The 21,883-nt window shown below is 42.0% G+C and overlaps 1 protein-coding gene across 2 annotated transcripts in view; it reads left to right on the top strand.

The window, feature by feature from the left end:
• The window catches only part of NELL1 (neural EGFL like 1), an 812,319-nt gene that overhangs the window by 6,107 nt on the left and 784,329 nt on the right, over nt 1-21,883 (top strand). For both annotated transcript variants that reach the window (XM_077866205.1, XM_077866204.1), the window contains exon 2: nt 2,170-2,298. In XM_077866205.1, coding sequence (XP_077722331.1) covers nt 2,170-2,298 — 129 coding nt within the window. The remainder of the gene's footprint in view (nt 1-2,169; nt 2,299-21,883) is intronic.

Genomic DNA, 21,883 nt, shown 5'->3' with positions numbered 1-21,883 from the left:
TAAACAGCCATTGGCTCAGTCCTTCCTTGCACAGAGTAGGTGTTCGATGTGAATAGAGTGTGTGTGAGGGATGAGCAGTGAGATCACCACGTAAGGTAGGGGCATGGCCTCCTCCCCTTCCTCTTCCGCACACACCTGAAGCCCTCCAGCGATTTCCTATTGCAATTAGAATAATACCCATCTCCTCGCTGTGGTTCAAAAGGCAGGGTCCTCTACGGCCTCATTTTCTAGCCCTCGCTCTGGCCCATTCTGTGCCAGCCACACTAGCCTTTTCTCTGTTCCCCGGACATGCTGAACATGCTGAGTCTGTTCCTGGCTTACAGCGTGCTATTCTCTATCCTGGGAAAGCTGTCCCTCCCCTTCCAGACCACTCCCCCCATCTTGCCACTGCCAGCCCCTGAGGGCATTCAGCTTTCAGCTCAAAGGGACCTTTCCGGACTGTCCTTTCTAAAGCCCCCGCCCCCCCACGTTGCTCTGTATTCCATTACTCTGTTTTATTTTCTGCATAGAATTTATTGCCATCTCAAATTCTCTTATCTACTTATTTATTTTTTTACCTTCTCTTCACTGTACCCCAGGCATGATGCATGCTCTACGAGGACATCTCCAGGGCCAGCAATGTGTGCTACACTGTAAGCACTCAGTAATACCTGTTGAAGAGGTACCGCGGGAATCAATGAATGCAGAGCGAATGGAAGGAAGACTTGTCCTTGAGTAAACTGGTCTCATAGCTGGCTGCATTGGGAAGGGGGGAGCGGAGCCTTTAGGTCAGAAGACAAGGAGAAACCCTGACAGAAACCAAGAATGCAACTCTTGCACTGCGCCTTCAGCTTAACCCTTTGCCTTGGTGATGACAGGTGACAGCTCCAAGGAGCCGTCCTGGCCCCAACTTCTGTTGCTATAGCAGCTCCGGTTTTCCTCACAGCAAAAGAGTAGGGAGAGGGGAGATTTCCTTCCCCACACCTGTGGGGTAACGGGGGAAGGTGGGGGGACAGGTGAGGTTGTAATAGCTCACGATGCCCTGATGAACATTCACTCAGTGTCTCTGGGACAAGTTGGGTTTCCAGATCGTGCCTCGGCGACTGCATTACCATCCGCCAGAGGTTGACAGCTGTTGCTGAGTAAAACATTTCCGACTGTGCAATCAGAATCGCGCTACTGAGATGTTCGGTGTGGATGGCAGCTGCCTTTATGAATGGCTTACCCACTGTCCCTTACGGTGATCTCTAGCCTTATTAGTACATATCGGTGGGAGTCCCTTTGCAATCATGAGTGTGTCACTGCACAGATTGTCTCCTGGGGGACAGACAGGCTTAGGCATTTGCTTTTCTTACATAGGGCCATCTAAGCCCAGGCTCTCCAGCCAGGTTGTCAGGGAATTTAACTTTCTGTTCAGGAATCCCCTTGGATGGAATATACATCTGTCGTTTCCCTTTTCTTGGCTAGCCCTCGGCCACCCTGCTCCAGCAGGGACAGGAGCCCTCTGGGTTGCCCTCCCCTGTATCACAGTGGTTGAGTCTGATGAAGAGGTGCTTACTGGTGATGGTGGTGTCAGGTTTTGCAACTGCGTCAGGTGGAAGAGGTGGGATCCGGGCCACTGTCCTGATCCACAGTGCCCAGATCTGAAAAAGCTCAGAAGCCCAAAGTTTCTTCATAACTCACAGTGATGGCAAAAGCTACCCTGAGTTGGACTCATTTCCTGGTGAAACTTAACCTCAACTGACCTGAGGCTGTGTGTAGTCTTTGTTTAGCCAGCTAGAGGACAGCATCACCCTTCTTGCATCAGAAATACTGTATTTGATTGTGGAGTACTGATTCAGACGTCGTTTAGGGTGTTACCTAAAATGTAATGTAGAGGGCATATTACCTCTCCAACATGTGATACGTTCTGAATCTGCAACACGTTTGGCCTTGAGGGTTCTGGATAAGGGATCATCAATCCATAATGAGTGGGGAGTGAGGGTGAGGGAGGGGACAGAGAACCTACAATATCACTGGGGCCATGGAGCAAAGAGTTGTTCTCCGTTTCCAGTGCAGACGGTAGCATCTCCACGGACTCATTACTGGCTTCCTTGCATTCCCTGCTACTCCTGGCCTTAATAATTTCTGTTCGGTATTGCTGCTTGCAGTCTGTGTTTGAAGCCAAGACAGCTGTTTGTTTCTTTCCAGTGGTGGGCTTTGGGACGGACCCTGACCTGCAGATGGATATTATCACTGAGCTCGACCTCGTGAACATCTCCCTTGGAGTCACTCAAGTGTCTGGACTGCACAATGCCAGCAAAGCATACGTGTTTCAAGGTAAGGCACTTCCTCCTTTGCATGGAGGCGGAACTTGGGGAGGAGGATCTGTCTGGGGAGTGTTCATGTGGTGTGTGTTTGTCAGAGGATCGTCTCCATTATTTCTCTTGTGTCACTGTCATAAGGTATGTTCAGAAATATCAAGAGTGTTCAGATAATCGAGGGGTGTTCTGAGGGTGGGACGGGGGCACTAGAGGCATGGTTGTGAAATATTTGGTTTGGCGATGAAATATTTCCTTGGGTGTTTTGGTGGGGATCTAAAGTTCAGTGAAGTTGCAAAGCTCTTGGAAGCTATTGGCCAGCCATATTATTTTTATAGGACATGTCTTCAACTATTATCTATTATCTATATACCTGCACTATAGCTACATCTATTCTTTTTTTTTTTTTACACCTATTCTTTTTCACATATTTATCTCTCCTATTTAACATGAGCACAGAGGGTATTTTGTGGCTGCAGTGTAGCTTACTTGGTTCTCAAATAATCAAGGGAGTGTAGTGTGCTTTTTTTTTTTTTTTTTAAAGATTTTATTTATGTATTCGTGAGGGACACACAGAGAGAGAGGCAGAGACACAGGCAGAGGGAGAAGCAGGCTCCATGCAGGGAGCCCGATGTGGGACTCGATCCCGGGACTCCGGGATCATACCCTGGGCTGAAGGCAGGTGCTAAGCTGCTGAGCCACTCAGGGATCCCCTGTAGCGTGCTTCTTAAAAGCTCAGCTGCCTGAGGTCAAATTCCAACACTACCACTTACTGGCTTTGAGACTTTGGGCAGTCCCTTAGCCTAACTGTGCCTGTGTCCTCATCTAGAATACTAGTACCTGCTTCATGGGGCCATTATAGGGATTAGAGGAGTTAATCCAATGAAGTGGTTAAAACCGTGTCTGATACATGAAGTAGATCCTCAGTAAGTACTAGCTGTGAATATGGGACTTGTGCTGTGTACCACGCAACATGCTCACAGTAGGATTCCCTGTAAGAGTAAACAAGATAGGTGCAGCCCATTCTAAACTGTGATGAGAGAAAGTCATTACACAAGGAATGATTGGGTCACGATTGCTGTCCTTACTATGAAGGGGATGTGTGGGCTGCCATAAAGAGTAGTAGAGGGCGATCTGATTTCACCGGGGTGGAGCGTCAGGTAAAGGTTACCCTGAAAATTGATGTGTCAGCCGAGACTTGAAAAATGAATAGAAAGCCTGGTGTAGGGGAGGGTGGGAGTTCTGAACACTCTGGGCAAGGAAGAGACTATGAATGAAGGTCTAAGGCAGAAGCCAATCGAAAGGTGTCTGGTGCAGCGAAAGGGTGGTGAGGGGCTGGAGAGGCAGGCAGGGGCTGGGTTGCATTGGGCCCCGTAGGCGGAGCTGATACCTAGCTGATATCAGGGGTTTAGAGTCACTGATGATGTATGGCCAGTCTCCATTCCCATAGGTGGGAGGCCATGTATGCTAGTTAACGAATTTAACTCTTACCCCATTTGTAGCCCCCGGTTCGTGGTCTCGTACTTCATTCTCAGTGCAGCAGGGGCCTTGGCAGAGGTTGCTGCAGGGGAGTGTCCTGATGAGGTATGACCACCGGGCAGTTTGGGTACTCTTCTGTGGAAACTTCTGGCAGCGTTCTTGTAACTCAGCCTTTTGTGAAGACAGCAAAAGGATTATTTTAGAATGGCTGGACCAATATTAAGAGATGAGATTCACATATTTACTAGAGAGATAGAACTTAGGCCTTGTTAATGGTATAGAATAAATCTACAGGAATTATATGATGATATCTAACCACAGCATGGGTGTGTTAATTTCCATTTACTCTTACTAAGGCATTGGTGAGGTTCCTAAGCTCTGGGCAGGGTTAAGAGAATCCAGATGGAATTGCCTTTTTTTTTTTTTTTTTTTTGCCTTGTATGAGGTCTGCTCAGTTCCTGTTGAGAGGTCATGCTTCATGAAGGCAGAAGTCATCTCTGTTTAGATACATCCCTACATCCCTAGAACCAAGTACCATGCATGCCATGTAGTAGGTGACAAATGCACATGTTGAATTGAATTAAAATTTCCTCTGTCTGATGTGCTCCATGAAAAGCTTGTTGCCTGCTTTACTACTATTCAGTCACTTTTTAATCCACGAGCGTGAGCTTCTTTGGTAAGACTTCTTTTTTTTTTTTTTTTTTAAGATTTTATTTATTTATTTATCATGAGAGACACAGAGAGAGAGAGGCAGAGACACAGGCAGAGGGAGAAGCAGGCTCCCTGTGGGGAGCCCGATGTGGGACTCGATCCCTGGACCCATATCATGCCCGAGCTGAAGGGAGACCCTCCACTGCTGAGCCACCCAGGTGTCCCTTTGGCAAGAACTCTGTTAGTTTGTGTGTCCTTTGCTTTGGCAACTACCTCTGGGTTGTCTAGCAGGCTCCAGCCAGGGGGAGTGATTTTCAGCTTCTTTAATGGTAGGAGTAACTTCATTATGAAAGGTTGACAGAGGAGGACTTTCCCTTAAGAACCCTTGTGATTACATTGGGCCTACCCGGGTAATCCAGCATAATCCTTCCACCTCAAGATCTGTAATTTAATCACACGCTAAAATCCCTTTTGCCATGTAAGGTAACATATTTACAAGTTCTGGCAATTAGGACACAGACATCTTTGGGGAGCCTTTACTTTGCTTACCACACCACACACCTTTTAGTTGCCAAAGATTCATGTCTAGGGATGCCCGGGTGGCTCAGTGGTTGGGTATCTGCCTTGGGCTCAGGGCATGATCTCCGGTCAGGGGATCAAGTCCCGCATCGGGCTCCCTGTGGGGAGCCTGCTTTTCCCTCTATCTATGTCTCTGCTTCTCTGTGTCTCTCATGAATAAATAAATAAATAAGTAAATCTTTAAAAACAAAACAAAAAACCCCCCCAAGATTCATGTCTGTCCCACACGCAAGATACATTTACGTTGTCTCAATATTCTCCCAAAGTCTCAACCCATTACGGCATCAGCTCAAAGGCCAAAATCTTATCCAGTCTCATCATCTGAAAAATTCCAAATTTGATTATCTAAATAATCTAAATCAGGTATGACTGTGACTCTGAGTATCGTACATTTGGGGCAAAACCCTCCATCTATGGATCCGTGGCAAGTAGGAAACAGGTCATCTGCTTCCCAAATACAATGGAGAGGCAGGTGTAGGATGCCTGCGATCAACAGTCCTGTTAATAGAAAGGAAATAGGAAGAAGAAAGGGGCTGCCAATCCCAGGACATTTTGAAATCCAGCAGGGCAAACTCACTGAGTTTCAGGGTCTGGGAAAAGTGCCCTGTGGTCCTTGGCTCTGCCTTCTGGGCCCACGACCCATACGTTTGAGTAATTCTTCCTTTTTCTGGCAGAGTAGTGTGTGTTTGCGGTCAAGTAGTTTTACCAGCCTGTTGCCGCCTGTAGAGTTTTGAAAGTCTGTCACTTTTCCTCATTTCATCCTCTTTCAGTCCAAGTCGGCAGTGTTTCTGCTCGTATAACATTTTCAGGAACCTTTAGGGTCTCCTGTCCATTGGACAAGAGGCTCTGCCTCCGATCTTCCTGAGATAGCCCTGTCTCGGTGCCTCACCTCGCGGACATGGCCGGTGGCATCCATGAGTCACATACCTGATCTCCTCAAAGATCCCTCTGTGTGATTGAATCTATTGAACTTTTGATCCTTCAGAGCTACTAGCAAGAAGTTGTTCAGCTACACCTGTGGTTTTTACCCCAGAGCAGAATTTCCTGACAGAGAGTCTCCTAATGATTTTTGTCTTTTGTGGTCCCAGTAGGCTGAGACTTCTTCCATTCCTCAGGGCCTAGTTTCTTTGCTTGTCAGCTCATCTTCCCAACCATCTCTCTCTTTCCTCTCATCTTTTGCTCTAAGCAGCAAGGAGAAACCGACTATGCCTTCAACACTTGGGCTTGGAAATCTCTTAAATGTCCAAGTTCATCTGTTACAAGTTTTGCTTTCCGTATTACTCTAGGACACAAGTCAGCTAAGCTTTCTGCTTCCACGTAACAAGGACCCTGTGTCTTCCGGTTCCATTTCCTTTTTAGCCCTTACCAGAAGCATTTTTTTAAAAGAAATTTTATTTATTTATTTATAAGAGACACAGAGAGAGAGGCAGAGACACAGGTAGAGGGAGAAGCAGGCTCCCTGTGGGGAGCCCAATGTGGGACTTGATCCCAGAACCCTGGGATCACGCCCTGAGCCGAAGGCAGACGCTCAACTGCTGAGCCCCCAGGTGCCCCAACCAGCAGCTATTTATTTATTTATTTATTTATTTATTTATTTATTTATAAGATTTAAAATTTATTTATTAGAGACACACAAAGAGAGAGAGAAAGAGAGAGTTAGAGACACGGGCAGAGGGAGAAGCAGGCTCCATGCAGGGAGCCCGACGTGGGACTCAATCCCAAGTCTCTAGGATCACACTCTGGGCTGAAGGCGGCGCTAAACCGCTAAGCCCCTGGGGCTGCCCATGAGCAGCATTTTTAATGTTCATGTTTCTAATGGTCTGTTCACGGTGATTTAAGTACTCCCTACGATAATATAGATTTTTTCTCTGCAGAGTCTTTAACATTCATATTTCCATCCTGGTCTGTTCATGGCAATCTAGGGTTTCTCTGTGCTCCCCTCAATTTTTTTAGCCTCTGCTCATTATTCAGTGCCAGAACCACTTCTGCAGTTTTAGTTATTTGTTACAGTAGCATCCCACTTCCTGGTGCCATCACTGCCACAGTTGTTGCTGTAACAGATTGCCATAAATTTAGTAGCTTGAAACAAGACAAATTTATTAGCTTATAGTTCTGGAGATAAGAAGTCAAAAATGAATTTTAGGGGGCTAAAATCAAGGTGTCAGCAGAGCTGTGTTCCTTCTCGAGTCTTTACAGGTATTTAGACCATTTATATTTAATGTCATTATTGACATGTTTATATTTAAGTGTATCTGTTTGCTATTTGTTTTCTACTTTCCCATGTATTTTTTTCTTCCATTTCCCCCCACTTTTTGGCTTCTTTTGGATTAATTGAAGTTTTAAAGATTATTCCATTTAATTTCCTTTGCTGGCTTATTAGCTATAACTCTGTTTCATTGTTTTAGTGGTTGCTTTAGACTTTCTAGTATACATCATTAATTATTACAGTCTACCTTTCAGTGAGATATACAATGTCATGTATATTATAAGAACATTTCCATAGTTTACTTCTTTTCTCCTGGTCATTGATCAGTCGTCACACATTTTACTTCCCATATGGAATTGTTTTTTTTTTTTATTTAATTAGTTATCTTTTGAACAGATTTGGATAACAAGAAAATCAATCACATATTTAACCATGTAATTACTATTTTCTATGTTTTTTAGTCCCTTGTGTGGATTCTTATTTCCATCTGGTATTGTTTTCATCCTGTCTGAGGGACTTCCTTTAACATTTTTTTTTTAAAGATTTTATTTGTTTATTCATGAGAGACATACAGAGAGAATGGCAGAGGCACAGGCTCCATGCAGGAAGCCTGATGTGGGACTTGATCCTGGGACCCCGAGATCACGACCTGAGCCAAAGGCAGATGCTCAACCACTGAGGCACCCAGGCGTCCCCTCCTTTAACATTTCTTATAGTGCAAGTGATAAATTCTTTTGGATTTTGTATGTCTGAAAAAGTATTTTGTTTTCATTTTTGAATGATATTTTTGCTGGGTGTAGAATACTGGGTTGACCATTCTTTTTCTTTCAGTACTTTAAAGATATTGATTCACTGTCTTCTCACTTGCATTGTTTCCAACCAGGAATCTATGTCACTCTGTCTTTGTTCCTTTGTAGGTAATTTTCTGTCTTCTGATTTTAAAACTCACTTTGTCATTGATTTTGAGCAATTTGGTTATGATGTACTTCAGTGTGGTGTTCTTTATGTTTTTTTTTTTTTTTTTTTTTTCTGTGTGAGCTCTCTTGCACTTCATCAAATTTGAAAAAAAAATTGGCCATTATGTCTTTAAATATTTTTCCTGCCCCATCTCTCTTCTTTAGGGATTCCAATTACGTATATGTTAGGCAGCTTAAAGTTGTTCCACAGTTTACTGATACTCTGTTCATTTCAAAAATTATAGTTCACTTTTATCTCTGTATTATTTTTGATAGTTTCTATTGCCATACTTTCAAGTTCACTGAACCTTTCTTCTGTAGTGTCTGCTATTAGTATCATTTAGTATTTTTTTTTTTTTTACAAAATCACTTATTATGGTTTTATCTCTGTAAATTTAGTTTTGACTCTTTAAAAAATATTCCATGTCTCCATTTAACTCTTTGAATAGATGGAACACAGTTACAATACTTGTTTTATTTTTTTATTTTTTATTTTTTTAAAGATTTATTCATTAATTCATGAGAGATGGAGAGAGAGTGCACCACAGGCAGAGCGAGAAGCAGGCTTCCCACAGGAGCCCGATGCAGTACTTAATCCCAGATCCCGGGATCATGACCTGAGACAAAGGCAACCGCCCAACTGCTGAGCCACCCAGATGTCCCACAATAATTGTTTTAATGTCCTTGACCACTAATTCTAGTATTTGTATCAGTGCTGGGTTAATTTTGATTGATTAATTTTTCTCCTCTTCACTACTTTGTTACATACCTGGTAATTTTTGATTGAATGCCAGACATTGTCATTTTACCTTGTTTAGTGCTGGCTATTTTTGTATTCTTATAAATATTCATGGTATTTTTCTAGGACACAGTTAAGTTACTGGGAAACCATTTGATCTCTTTGGATCCTACATTTAAGGTTTCTTAGCCCAAAGCAGTGCTAGTGCTAATAGCTAGAGTAAAGCTAATTATTTCCCATCACTGAGGCAAGACCTTTGGTGTGCTCTACCCAATTCCCTATGAAATGTGAGAGATTTCAGCTTAAGTGGGGAATAGGTAGTATTCTCAGAACTGTATGTATGTTGAGCACTGTTACCTTTTGGGTGTTGGTTCTTTGATTTTGGGTAGTTTTCTCATATGCCTGTAATTCACTGGGTACTGATCTTGAGAGAGATCTGTATGTTTTTCTCTCTGCTGTTGTCTCCTCTCATGTATACTGACCTGTGAAATCTAAGTGCCTTGGTCTCCCCCTCACTCTCTGCTTCCTCATCTAGCCCAGGGAGGTTGCTGGGCTCTGCCTGAGTTCTTCCTCTGACATAGCTTGGGACCTCTCTTTTAGAGCAGTAGCTTGGGTAATTGTAGGGCTCCTTTCTATTGTTTTCCATTTCTCTCTCTTTTTTTAAGATTTTATTTATTCATTCACGAGAGACACACACAGAGAGAGAGGCAGAGACACAGGCAGAGGGAGAAGCAGGCTTCATGCAGGAAGCCTGACATGGGACTCAATCCCCGGTCTCCAGGATCAGGCCCTGGACCGAAGGTGGCACTAAACCACTGAGCCACCCAGGCTGCCCCTGTTTTCTGTTTCTCAAGGATTGCTGCCCTTCAGTGACTGATATCCAGTGTCTTAAAAACTGCTGTTTCATTGAATATTCATTTTAAATTTCAATTCAGATTAATTAGAATTAAAAATTAAAAATTTATTTCCTCGCCCACACTAGCCATTTCAAGTGCTCAATTGCTGTATGTGGCTAGGAGTTCCTCTATTGAACTGTGCAGGTCTAGGGAGGCTCTGAGATTTTACTGTTTTACCATACTGCATTTAATATGGGCAAGCTACAAAAGCCTATCTTTCAGTATTAATACATGATAGCAACTAGCAAGGTACTTAAGCTCACTGTCTCAGGGTACTTCCATTTACTCATTGATACAACAGTAGTATCTGCTATATTTGGTTGTAGTGAGGATGAAGTAAATTATATATAAAGTGCCATACCTGTATTCAGTACATGGTGAACTTGCATTAGATGTGAGTTCATACATTTTTAAATAATAGGGTATAACTTTGGCCTTCTTCCCCTATGTGTATGATCTGTCTTGTGTGTTATTAGTGTCATATTTCAACCTGTAGAGGTAGATGGGATGGTGGGAAAAGCAGAGGATCGGGGATGGGGGTGAAAATTAAGGTTCAAGACTTTAAATGTAATATAGTTATATCATCTTCCCTACAACCACCTAAGGTAAGTACTTTGATTGCCCCATTTTATCAATAAGTAAATGAAATTACCTTGAGGGAGCACTTAGGGGTGCCAGTGGATATGCCACTTAATGTTCTCAAGTGTCAGATTCCTCATCTGGAAATGGGAAGAATGCACAGACTGGGCATAAGAATTAAATGACAGTGCATGAAAAGGTACTCTAAAAAGCGTAAAGGGTAAAAAAAAAATCATTATTCTTTCCTTCATTTGTTTTTATTCCTTCTCCTATTTTACTATCCTAAGTCCAGTTCTGAGTCGATGTATGTTAAAGGAGTGAAGACCTTCATTTCAATGCTAGCCTATTAATAATATCGATGAATTTAAGTAGAAAGCTTACTTAAGTGGAAACACTCCTGGACTACCAACTCCAAAGCCTGATAGGTTTTATTTTGGAGCTAGCCAGCCTTTTAAGGTTGTCTTTGTCACTGCTCTCCTTGTATAGTACAGAGAATTGAACAAGTAAGATTTTTATTCACTTCTTACTTGAAACAAATTATATTTTATTAGGAGCTGGGGCTGGGGCAGAGAGAATGAATGGCGATGTGAGACTGGCATAGATCTTGTCTAAGCTGAAAAGCATCCTAAATACCAGCTTTAGATTTTCAAAAATCATTTTGGAAAATCTCTGCATTGCCTTGAAAGGGACTCAGGGAAGATCTGAGGGTTTGGAACTGTACTTCTCCCTGATTGACAGTGTCTTGGTGTTAAGTAGTTGGGAGGATGTATCTGTCCATTGGTGTCTCATTTATAAAAGTGAATTAGAATATGCATGAGCACAGATTCTTTAATGTGTTGCTTTTTTTCCCCTTATGCCAGTAAAATGCTACCTTTCAGGAGTTCTATTTTAGAAGTTTCTAAAGGAAAAAAATAATAGTATCTTTCAAGTAGCATGTTTTATGTGACAAAATAGAACAAAGGCTAATGTGGGATACTTCAGGAAGATTGAGGCTTCCGGTACCTATGGCATTCTAGAATTTATGCTAAAAGTTGTGGGAGACACAGATGAATAAGGCAAAGATCTTGACCCCAGTGAGGTTATAGCCTAGAAGGGTAAACACAGAATGCCCTTAGACACTCTGACGTAGAGGGGAAGAGAACTGGCTTTGTCGTGTATTATAAAGTCCCGAGTATGTTGAAGGAAAAGTTCTCACTGGATGACTCAGGGAAGGCTTCTTAGAGGAGGTGGCACCTGAAGCAGCCCCTGAGAAATGGACAAGAATTAAATATATAGTTTCTAGGTCATAGGAACACTGCTCTTGTGTAATCATTTTCACGAAACAGTACTTGAAGCTTGAGTTATAGCTCTGAATGCTTAGAAAATCTGAGCAAGATGGAGTTACCCAAAGGGTTTGTTTAATGTTGATCTTCCACATTTCCTGCCACCCACTATTGCCCAAGTCTGAATTGTTTTTTCTGTTGATTGGATGCGCCTAGTCACTAATTACCTCTGGGAGCATTTACAAGTCAACCTCACTTTGAGTGGAGTGATTTAGTAGAACTTTGCATTTAATCAGTTAGTGGAGTGAGTCAATTCACATACCAGCATCTCCCAAATATAGGTATTTTTTTTGCTCTTGCCAAAATAAAACTCAAGCAAGCTGTGGGAGTGGGGTGAGTTTTGAAGTTCCTCTCTGGGAAAATTAACACCTGCACTGCATATTCTGGAAAATCATTCACTGGCTGTGTGACTAAATGTATATTGTAGAGAAAATAATTTCCCAAGTATGCACATTTCTAACATCTGCGCTAAAACCTATTTTCTCAGTCATGCCCCCTTTCCCATCAAATAATACATTGAGGAGAGCAGAGGTGGAGAGAAACAGCAGAGAATGTAAAAAGAGAATAATTCTTTTAGAAACTATTATGTATATGTACCAATTCCATACTAACGTACTGACCTTGGGTAAATTACTTTACCTCTTGGAATGTTTTTCCTCTCAGGACATTGGGTAATAGTGGGAATGTCTACAATAGAAGGTATTTTTAAGGGTTAATTTAAATAATATAAATTCATTGTAAGCAATAGAAAATTAAACATCACTTATTATTATTAGTAAGAGTTCAGCAAGTATACATTTTTTCGTTAAATATTTAGCAGGTCCCTACTACTATGTGCTAGGCACTTTCAAGTATAAGGAATATAGCAGTAAGCCAATCAAAGTCTGGCTCTTACAGGGAAACAGACAATAAGCAAATAAGTATAAAGTAAGTTCAGATATCTTTATTTTTTTAAGTTCAGATAACTTTAAACAATTTATGCATTTTAAAAAAGATTTTATTTTTTTATTTGAGAGAGACTGAGAGCATGAAGCCGGGGGGAGGGGTAGAGGACGAGGGAGAGGGACAACTAGCCTTTGCGACTTGATCCTAGGACTTTGGGGTCATGACGTGAGCTGACGTGAGCTGAAGGCAGATGCTTAACTGACTGAGCCACCCAGGTGCCCTCAATTTATGCATTTAAATTCAGGAAACTATTTCTGTTTTACTTTCTTCCAAAGAGTATTTGCAGTTACCTACTGTACTTAATTCCTAATGAGGATGGATAACTTACCTGAACTGGATTTTTTTTTAAAGGAGGATTATCTCAACTTCTAAAGTTTTTTTTTTTCAAGATTTTATTTATTTATTCATGAGAGATAGAGAGAGAGAGAGAGAGAGAGAGAGAAAGAGAGAGAGAGAGAGAGAGAGAGAGAGGCAGAGACACAGGCAGAGGGAGAAGCAGGCTCCATGCAGGGAGCCCGACAGGGAACTCCATCCCGGGTCTCCAGGATCACGCCCTGGGCTGAAGGCGGCGCTAAACCACTGAGCCACCCGGGCTGCCCATCAACTCCTAAAGTTTCTTTTTAATCCTTCTTCCAGCACTCATACTGTTGTACTATTTTTCATATCTATCATACAGATAAAGAAACAAGATCTAGAAAGTTCTAGGAACTCATATTATCAATAGTGACAGACATAGGATTTGAACTCGGGAGTCTACACCTGCAGAGTCTGTGTCTCAGCCCCACTCCACCTCCTGCTTTTTTTCCCCTAATGCATGAGAGCAGGAATGAATAAATAAGTGCAATGTGATAAAGATACAGCTTCTCTTAAGAGAAACCAAAGGACATCTGCCAAAATATCTCTTGGCAGGTATTGTAAATCAACTGGGGCAGATGGTTGTGTTATCAGTTGGTGAATTCCATTAATAGAATGTTATGATTCTTTCATTTGGAGGGGCCTGCTGAATACCTGCTGATGAATACCTAGTAATCTGTTTGGAAGCCCATAGAACACATGCACGAAAATCAGAATTAACCATGAGGCTGTACTTTAATATGTGTCTGTTTAAAATGTAGTCTCTGTGGCCTCTTGACCAGGGTTTTCTTGAGAGAGCATTGTGGGAGAATTAGATGAGCATTGATTGCAGTGCTCTTTGATGAATGCTGTGATTCCTAATTGGAATTTATTTTAACATATTGGGACTAAATTCTTTAGTGTGGGAACACAACTCCAAAATTAGAATGTAAATCAGTGGAAAAACAAGATTTGATATGCAAATATTTTATTTAAATACAACTTTTCATGGATGCAGCCAGTGCATGAAGTGGAGCCAAGATGTACTGATGCGCTAGGCTGGCTCAGTCCTCCTGCTTTTACATCGTGTTAAAAAATAAGGCGGACATAATGCCTGGCAGGACGGCGTTGCAGAGTAGAAATAGGACCATGTGCTTGGGGAAACAGGTTCTAGGATGGCTCTTTCACTTGACTGCTGGGTCTATTAACTTCTCTGAGCCTTCAGTCTTTAAAGTCATACAATTTTTTAAATTTGACAAGGAGTTATTCCACAAAACAAAAGAAAAATACGTATAAGCCCAAAGGATAACTTAAGCAGCAATGCTGTCACTGTCCCCCAGAATCAGCAAATGCTAACATTTTGTCATATTTGCTTACAGTCTTATAAACAATTACAGAATAAGTTCAAGTCTCTATGTTCTCCTTGCAGTTCCTTTCTTCTCTCAGCCTCCCTGAAGGCCGTCCTTACAGAGTTGCTGAATACGCAGTATGTGTGGATGTGTGTGCACCTGTGTGTGTACAACCACATTTATGTGTCCATATACAAGAAATATAATAGGGAGGGCATGTATCGTGGCCCAATGTAGAGCCTTGGGACCAGACTGCTTAGATTGAAATCCCAGCTCTGACTCTTTCTAGCTGCGTAATTTTGGGCAAGTTCATTCACTTCTCTTTAGCTTATTTTTTTCCCCATGTGTGATTCAGGGATAATAAAGCATCTATCTCACAGGATTGTTCTCTCGATTAAGTGAGTTGATTCATATAATGTGTTAGAATTTATTGGGCTCTTAGTAAACATTCAGTGAATGGTAACTACTACTTTGTGTGGTTAAAAATTATATAATTGGCATCACGCAGTATGTTTCTTTTTGAAACTTATGTCACTCACCATTATCCTTTCGAGGACATAAAGATCTAGTTCATTAGTTTGAACTGCTGCAGAACACCTCAGTGCATTCATCCCTTTGCCTATTGATGGAACCTTGGCTTGGTTCCGATTTCTGACAAACAGTATTTCAGTGTGCATTTTTGTGCATGCCTCCTTGCCCATGGTCTTAAATTCTTAATATATGTACCTTTCCATAGAGAGGATTCTTTAAGGGTATCCTTAATTGTCCAACAAACCATTAGTCCAGTCCTGTGGTTGGTTACCTCCAATGATGGAGATAACACTATATCATGAGGCAGCTCACATTATTTTTGGGCTACTCTGTCAGAAATAATTTAAAGGAAGACAAATTTTGGCTTCATGCTATGCCCTTCTGTTGCTCCCACCTGAATCACTCTAGTCATATTGGCCACCTTTTGGTTCCATGAGCGCACTAAGGGTTTCCCTGACCCTTGCCATCATTTCTCCTTGCAAAAGGCCTGGAAGGCCTTGTTCCTGTACTTTCTATACCTGGCTATTACTCTTAAATGTCACTCTCTTAATGAGGCCTTCTCCTACCTCCTTACCTGTGAGGGTCCCCTGTTTTGTCATCAGTCACCACTTCCTGGTGTTTGGTCCTTCAGAGTTCTCACCGTAAATTGAAATGATGCAGTTCTTTTTGTTTCCTTTAACTCTGTCTCTTAGTCTATCAGATCACTCTGTGTCTCTACTTGTTTTCTGTTCTAAATCAGTACACGGCACAGTGCCAATGCCTGGCACTTAGAGCTGGCACTCAAGAAAGATTTGCTCAGGTCGAGGCACCTGCGACCACTAAGTAAGTCTATACTCCCTTCCCATGAGAGAGCTTCTCAGAGATTTGCAGGCAGCTAAGGTCTTCTCTTCCATCCTTACTTTCCTCAGGCTAAACATTTTTGCTTGATTACTTGAGCAGTGGGACAACATTTTGAATTCCCGCATTGTTTTTTTTTCTCGTTTGAATACCTGGCTGTTTGTCTGTGTTCCTAATGATGCTTGATGTCTTGAGCTGAACATGGTGCTTCCACTGTAACTTCTTGTCGGCCAAGACCTCAAGGCATTTGTTTGTTTGTTATTTTCACTTACAACTGCTGACCTCTCAGTTCCCCCTTCTTGATCTTTGCGGTTGGTTTTTTGGATTCATGTTTATGTCCTTATGTTCATTGCCATTAGATTTTATTACTCTCTATCAAGGGAGAGGGCTGGATTAAATCACCAAGGTCACTTGCAGCTCTTCAAAATGGAATTGGGAGGGGCACCTGGGTGGCTCAGTGATTGAATGTCTGTTTTTGGCTCAGATGGTGATGCCAGAGTCCTGGGATCAGTCCTGATTCAGGCTCCCTGCGTGGAGCCCGCTTCTCCCTTTGCCTGTGTCTCTGCCTCTCTGTATCTCTCATGAATAAATACATAAAATCTTTAAAAAATGGAATTGGTTCTTTCAGAATAGCATTGTCCAGTAGAACTTTATGCGATGATGGAAATGTTCTGTATCTGCACTGCCCAGTGCCATAGCCACAAGCCATATGTGGCTATTGAGCACCCAAATTATGGCTATGTAACTGAGAAACTGAATTTTAAATTTTATTTAATTTTGAGCATTTTCAAGTTAAGTGCCATATATGGTTAGTGGTGACTATATTGGACAGCATAGTTCTGGAGAAAAACTTTCAGAATTTTAAGAGATGAGATGGTGTGTATAGCATATATGGAAAAATCAACGTGGGGATGGAATGGCCTGATAAGGGTCAGGATTCATTTACTCAGTCATTGGTCTTTATTTAATTGATGTGTTCTTTTTTAATTTTTTCACTGAGCATCAGCAGTGTGCTAGGCACAAGACTAGGTGCTAGAGATTCAGCTGTGGAGAAGACAGTCTTAGCTCCTGCTCTCAAAGGACTTTCTATCTGGTGCAGTGTGGTCCTCAGCCCTGGTTTCATATTAGAACCACTTGGGAAACTTTAAGAAATTGTGATGCTGAGGATCAACCTTTAAGAGATTATGATCCACTTACAAAATAAGTAAGTCATGGGATGAAAAGTACAGCATAGGGAATATAGTCAATAATATGTGATAACTTTGTATGGTGACAAATGGTAACTCTACTTCCGGTGAATATAGCATAGCATGGAGAACTGTCGAATCACTAAGTTGTACATTCAAAACTAATATAACATTGTATGTCAACTATACTTAAAAATAGAGATTATGATTTATTTGATCTAATAGGGGTCCCACATTAGACTTTGATAGACTTATAAAAAAAATCCACTGGGGAACCTAATTGGTAGTCAGGGCTCAGAATCTCTGGTCTAGGGTTAAAGTAAGTACCTTTCTTGAGAAATAGCAGAAGAGAATCCTATTTAAAGTTCCACTTTGATGGGGGAGATTTCCTGCGTATTTCAAAGTCTCCCACTTGATACCCACTTGACATGACCCAATCCCCCCTCCCCCAAAAAGAAAGCCATTAGCTACCTGAAACGTGGTGGTCCATGAAATGAATTACATGGTCTTATTTGTTGGATAATAGTGTCAAACTTGCAAATATATCCTCAAGCTGTGAACTCTGTCTTCTTGCAAAATGTTATTAGTCTTCAAACTGTGTTTCTTTGCCTGGTGCCTTTTTTCTTTGTTTTTTTCTTTTTTTTAAATCTATAGTTCTGGTCAGTTGTTCAGATTCTAGAACTTGAGGCTGAACTCAGCCCCCATGGGCTGAGAAGAGTGAGGAGCCACATGTTGACAGGGTAGAAAGAATGTTGGCCTGGAACCTTTAAGGAGGAGGAAATTTGTGGTATAGTCAGGGGTTTGCTGTGGCTAATAACAGCTAGAACTGGTTTCCTTCTCCATGTTCTTCGTGGAACTCATGGGGCTTCTGGAATAGGCTGACACAGCATCCTTTATGTAGAGCACTGCTGCTTAGAGGGAAAAGAGAGCATGACAAAGCATGAGCTGACTTTTAAAGCTTCTGCCTGGGAGCATATTACCGTTGCTCAAAGCAAGTTCCATGACCAAGTAGGGAAGTGACCTTCCCCTGGGAATAGCAGTAAATATTTGTGAACAATGCTACAGTTTATTACAGTCTTCCCTTCTCATCCCAGATATTTGGTTCAGAATCCTTTTGGCTCTCAAACATACTTGTCCCCGCTGCCTGTCCTAGGGAGACCACATAGAAGTCCTGTCCAGTCATGGCACCAGAGTCAAAGTCTAGGATCCTGTGATGGTCTTTATATCAGATATTCATTTGGCTCCTCTTGCTTCAGATATGCATGAACAAAAAAGGCAAATTATTTGCTTCTCATATACCCAGTATATAATGTTAGATCAGGGCTAGAATAACTTACATAAATACTTTTTTTGGGAAGGGGAAGAATGGGAGATATATAATTATAACAATTTGGGGATTTAATGGGGGAGATGTTATAAGGGTCTTTTATCTTAGGAATTGGGCATCTTCTTTTATTCTCTGGAAGTTGATCTCTGGTGCATTGTCTTCCATGGCTCTTGGTTTCACTTTGTTGGGAGTCTCTCCTTGGTGGCTGCAAAACGGTCGGCCCACTTCTTCCCCATAGAAGGTTGGGGACCAAGTGTTGTTTTGTTTCTTAAACAGTCATTGTTTCTTAGTTGAAGGTAGTTTGGTTCTTTGGCTGTAAAACTAGAATAAAACTTAGTCATATTTGTCATTGATTTAATTCCAGTCAGCTCTGTGTACCAAGGGCCACATTCACAGTGAATTCTGATTACATTAAGCCTATCAGGTTTTCATGAAAGGGCAAGACTGTTTCTACCATTTTGTCCAACTGAAAGGATTCACTGGCACTATCTTAATTTATTCAGATGTTTTAACAATGGGTGGGGTAACCAACCCTTCCTTTGATCCTCGTCTCAAGGCTGATTTTTGATTGATCTACTCAAAGTATTTCTCAGTTTCATCTGTCATTGTAAGGAGATGAGAAAAAGTTGTCTCGTTCAGTCCTATGAGCCCTGGAATTTCTAACTCTGTTCCCTTTCATTTCCATCCACAAGGCGGCCAATTCTTTTCTCTTTGACCTTGCATTAGTTTGCTAGGGCTATCATAACAAAGTACCACAGATTGGGTGGCTTAAACAAGAGAAATGTATTGTCTCTCAGTTATGGAGCCAGAAGTCCAAATCAAGGTGATGACAGGGATAGTTCCTTCTGAGGGCTCCGAGAGGGGGATCTGTTCCAAGCCCCCTTTCTTGACTTGTAGATGGTTGTTTCCTCTCTGTGTCTCTTCATTTTTCCTCTAAGTGCATCTCTGTGTCCTTATCCCCTTTCTACAAGGACATTGTATTAGTTTGTTACCTTTGTAAAGACCCTTTTTCCAAATATGGTCACATTTTTGAGTTACTGGGAGTTAGGGCCTCAACATTTGAAATTGGACTTAGGGGGATATAATTCAATGCTTATAGCACATCTCTTTCCTCTGGTCCTCGTCAAATGCAGCCAATAGTAATCAAGACACATACTAACCTTTCTGTTTTTTCAAGCTCATCAGATACATTTCTCTTCTAGTTTATTTCTGGTGACAGTTTTATCAAATGTTTTATCACTGTATAATATAAATAAACATCTTTCTAGCCTCTATTAATACTTTCTGCCCACCACCAGAAGCCAATGCCACATGATCTTAGTTTGTTGTTGTTATATTGAGGTAGCACCCCAATTCTTTAGCCACTTGTATGTATTGATAGGAAAGCTAGATGTTATAGTAAATAACCTTCAACTCTTCCAAGATCAGAGGAAATTGGGCGCGTTCAGGCTGGTATGGCTGTAGACCAGGGTGGTATGGCCATAGACCAGGGTGGTATGGCCATAGACAACCTTCAATTCTTAATGATATATAATATCAAGAATTTATTTCTTGCTCGTGCCACAGGTCTGTCATGAATTGGCCACCTCTCTCCTTCAGATTTTCCCCTCCCTGAAACTGGGTGCAGTGTCTACCAGTAGTCTGGCTATTGCTGTGGCAAAGGGAAAACATTCACTGGCCCTTAAAGCTAAAGTTTGGAAGTGATGCTTCTGTTCCACTTTCCTTGACCAAAGCAACTCATATAGTCAAGCTTTAAGTCAAAGAGATGGAGAGTACCGTTCTGCTTCAGGTAGGGGCAGTAGAAATTTCTGAGTGTGGTTACAGTCTAGCACAATAGGCTATTTTGTTTTTTTTTCAGAGAAGCTGAGAGAGATAGTAGACAGCGTTGACACCTTGGGATTATGTAGGTGGGAAGACTAGAGCCACAGGTGAAGAGAAGGATTTTGGGCTTGGCACTGAGATCTAACTGGAGTTAGCACCAGTGGAATCTTTTATCAGAGACCTAGCAGGTTAGCACGCCAGGGTTGAAAGAATCTTTGCAAGGGGCATCATTGGATTTGTATCCCAGACCATCAAGTTGCAACTCTGTCACTTAGGAGCTTTGTGACTTTTGTCAAGTAACTTCATTTCTCTGAGTCTCTGTGTCTCATTTGTCAAAGGGAATAGCAGTATCACTGTGTAACCTTGGACAAGGTACTTCTACATACTTCAGTTTCCTTATTTGTAAAATAAAGATAGTAATAATATGTATTCATAGAGTCATTAAGAGAATTTAATGATCTAAAACGTTAAGCCAATGCCTGGCTTGCAGAAAATGCTCAATAAATGCTCATTGTTCTTGTAGTTGTATTGACTGAAGTGACACACAATGTCAGACACACAGTGAACACATGATAAATACCAGGTAATCACTTTCTGTTAACTATTTATTGAGGAGTGCAAGAGCCAGGGAAATGGGGACAGGATCAGAGAAGGAGAGAGAACAAATACAAGAGCTAATTACCAAGAAGGCTACAGGTTCCTGGGAAAACTGATTACTCAAGTCACCGTATCTCCCAGTGGTCTATGAAATAAGGGGGGAAATAGAAGAATTTATCTGTTGACTTCCAACTCCCTTGGATCCAAGTTCCATCCATGAAGCATCTATGTCCTTTGACTTTTGGGCTGCATGTGCATGGATGCTATGTGAATACTGAGAGATTTCTGCCTCAGTGGCCTCAGGGAGGCCCTTAGAGCCTGAGATGATGGGAGGTAGCATGGGTTCGGAACAGTTGGAGCATAGATGTGAACCATGAAAATAACCAGGAGCAGTCTACAGGGCAGGCTGGAGTCTGCAGTGGTGGGAGGCAGCGGCAGCAATCTGGCCGCGTCACCATGGGAATAGTGTAAGCAGTTGCTAGGGCAGTCTGGCCTGAAAGCAGAGCAAATGTGTGAATCTGGGGTGTCCTATAAATACAGTCAGTATTTTAGCCCCATATTCTCACTTTACAGGTGAGGAAATTGATACCCAGAGTGGGGAAGGATTTATTTAGGGTGATACAGCTTGTTAGTTACAGAATAAAAAATAGAGTTCAGGTTTTATGAAAAGTTAGTCCTGAAGGTTTCCTGATCTCCAGACTTCTGATTCAGTTCTAGCTCATCTTCATCCACCCACCTATCTGTCCATCCGTCATCTCTGTGCTGGGCATTTACTGAAGGCCTCCCTTATATCTCGTGCTGGGCTGGGCTGGGCATGTCTCACAAAAGAACAGGGCCCTAGGAGAGAACTGTGGGTCGCCTCTTTCTCCTCCCTTTCTGGCCTCTTCTGCTGTGGTGGTTGGGGAGGCAAGCTGTCTGTGGAGTTGAGCCAGCAGGGAGGAAATTGGATGCACTTAGATGCTTGATCGATGGAATAACTGAGGTTGTCTGGGCCTGTGGGAAGGGAAAAGAGTGGTTCCTCTCTGACTTCAGTTCCAGTGTATCGGCAGTGGCTCTGAAATGTAGAGAGAAGTTGGATTTCCAGGGAGGACCTCTGGCTTCTTTGAATCCCCTAGGGCCTTAGAGCGTCCCTGTGAAGCCAAACCATCAAGGAGGCTGGGGGCTCACTAGCTGCCAGGCACTGTAGGGGCTGTGCATTACAGGCAGGTCCACATTATGTTTCCTATTCTTTTTCTTTTTCTTTTTAAAATTGAAATATAGTTGACACACA

Source organism: Canis aureus, chromosome 23, assembly GCF_053574225.1.
Source record: "Canis aureus isolate CA01 chromosome 23, VMU_Caureus_v.1.0, whole genome shotgun sequence".
NCBI lineage: Eukaryota > Metazoa > Chordata > Mammalia > Carnivora > Canidae > Canis > Canis aureus.
The sequence above is the reverse complement of the archived record's forward strand: the minus strand, read 5'-3'. Positions and strand labels throughout refer to the sequence as shown.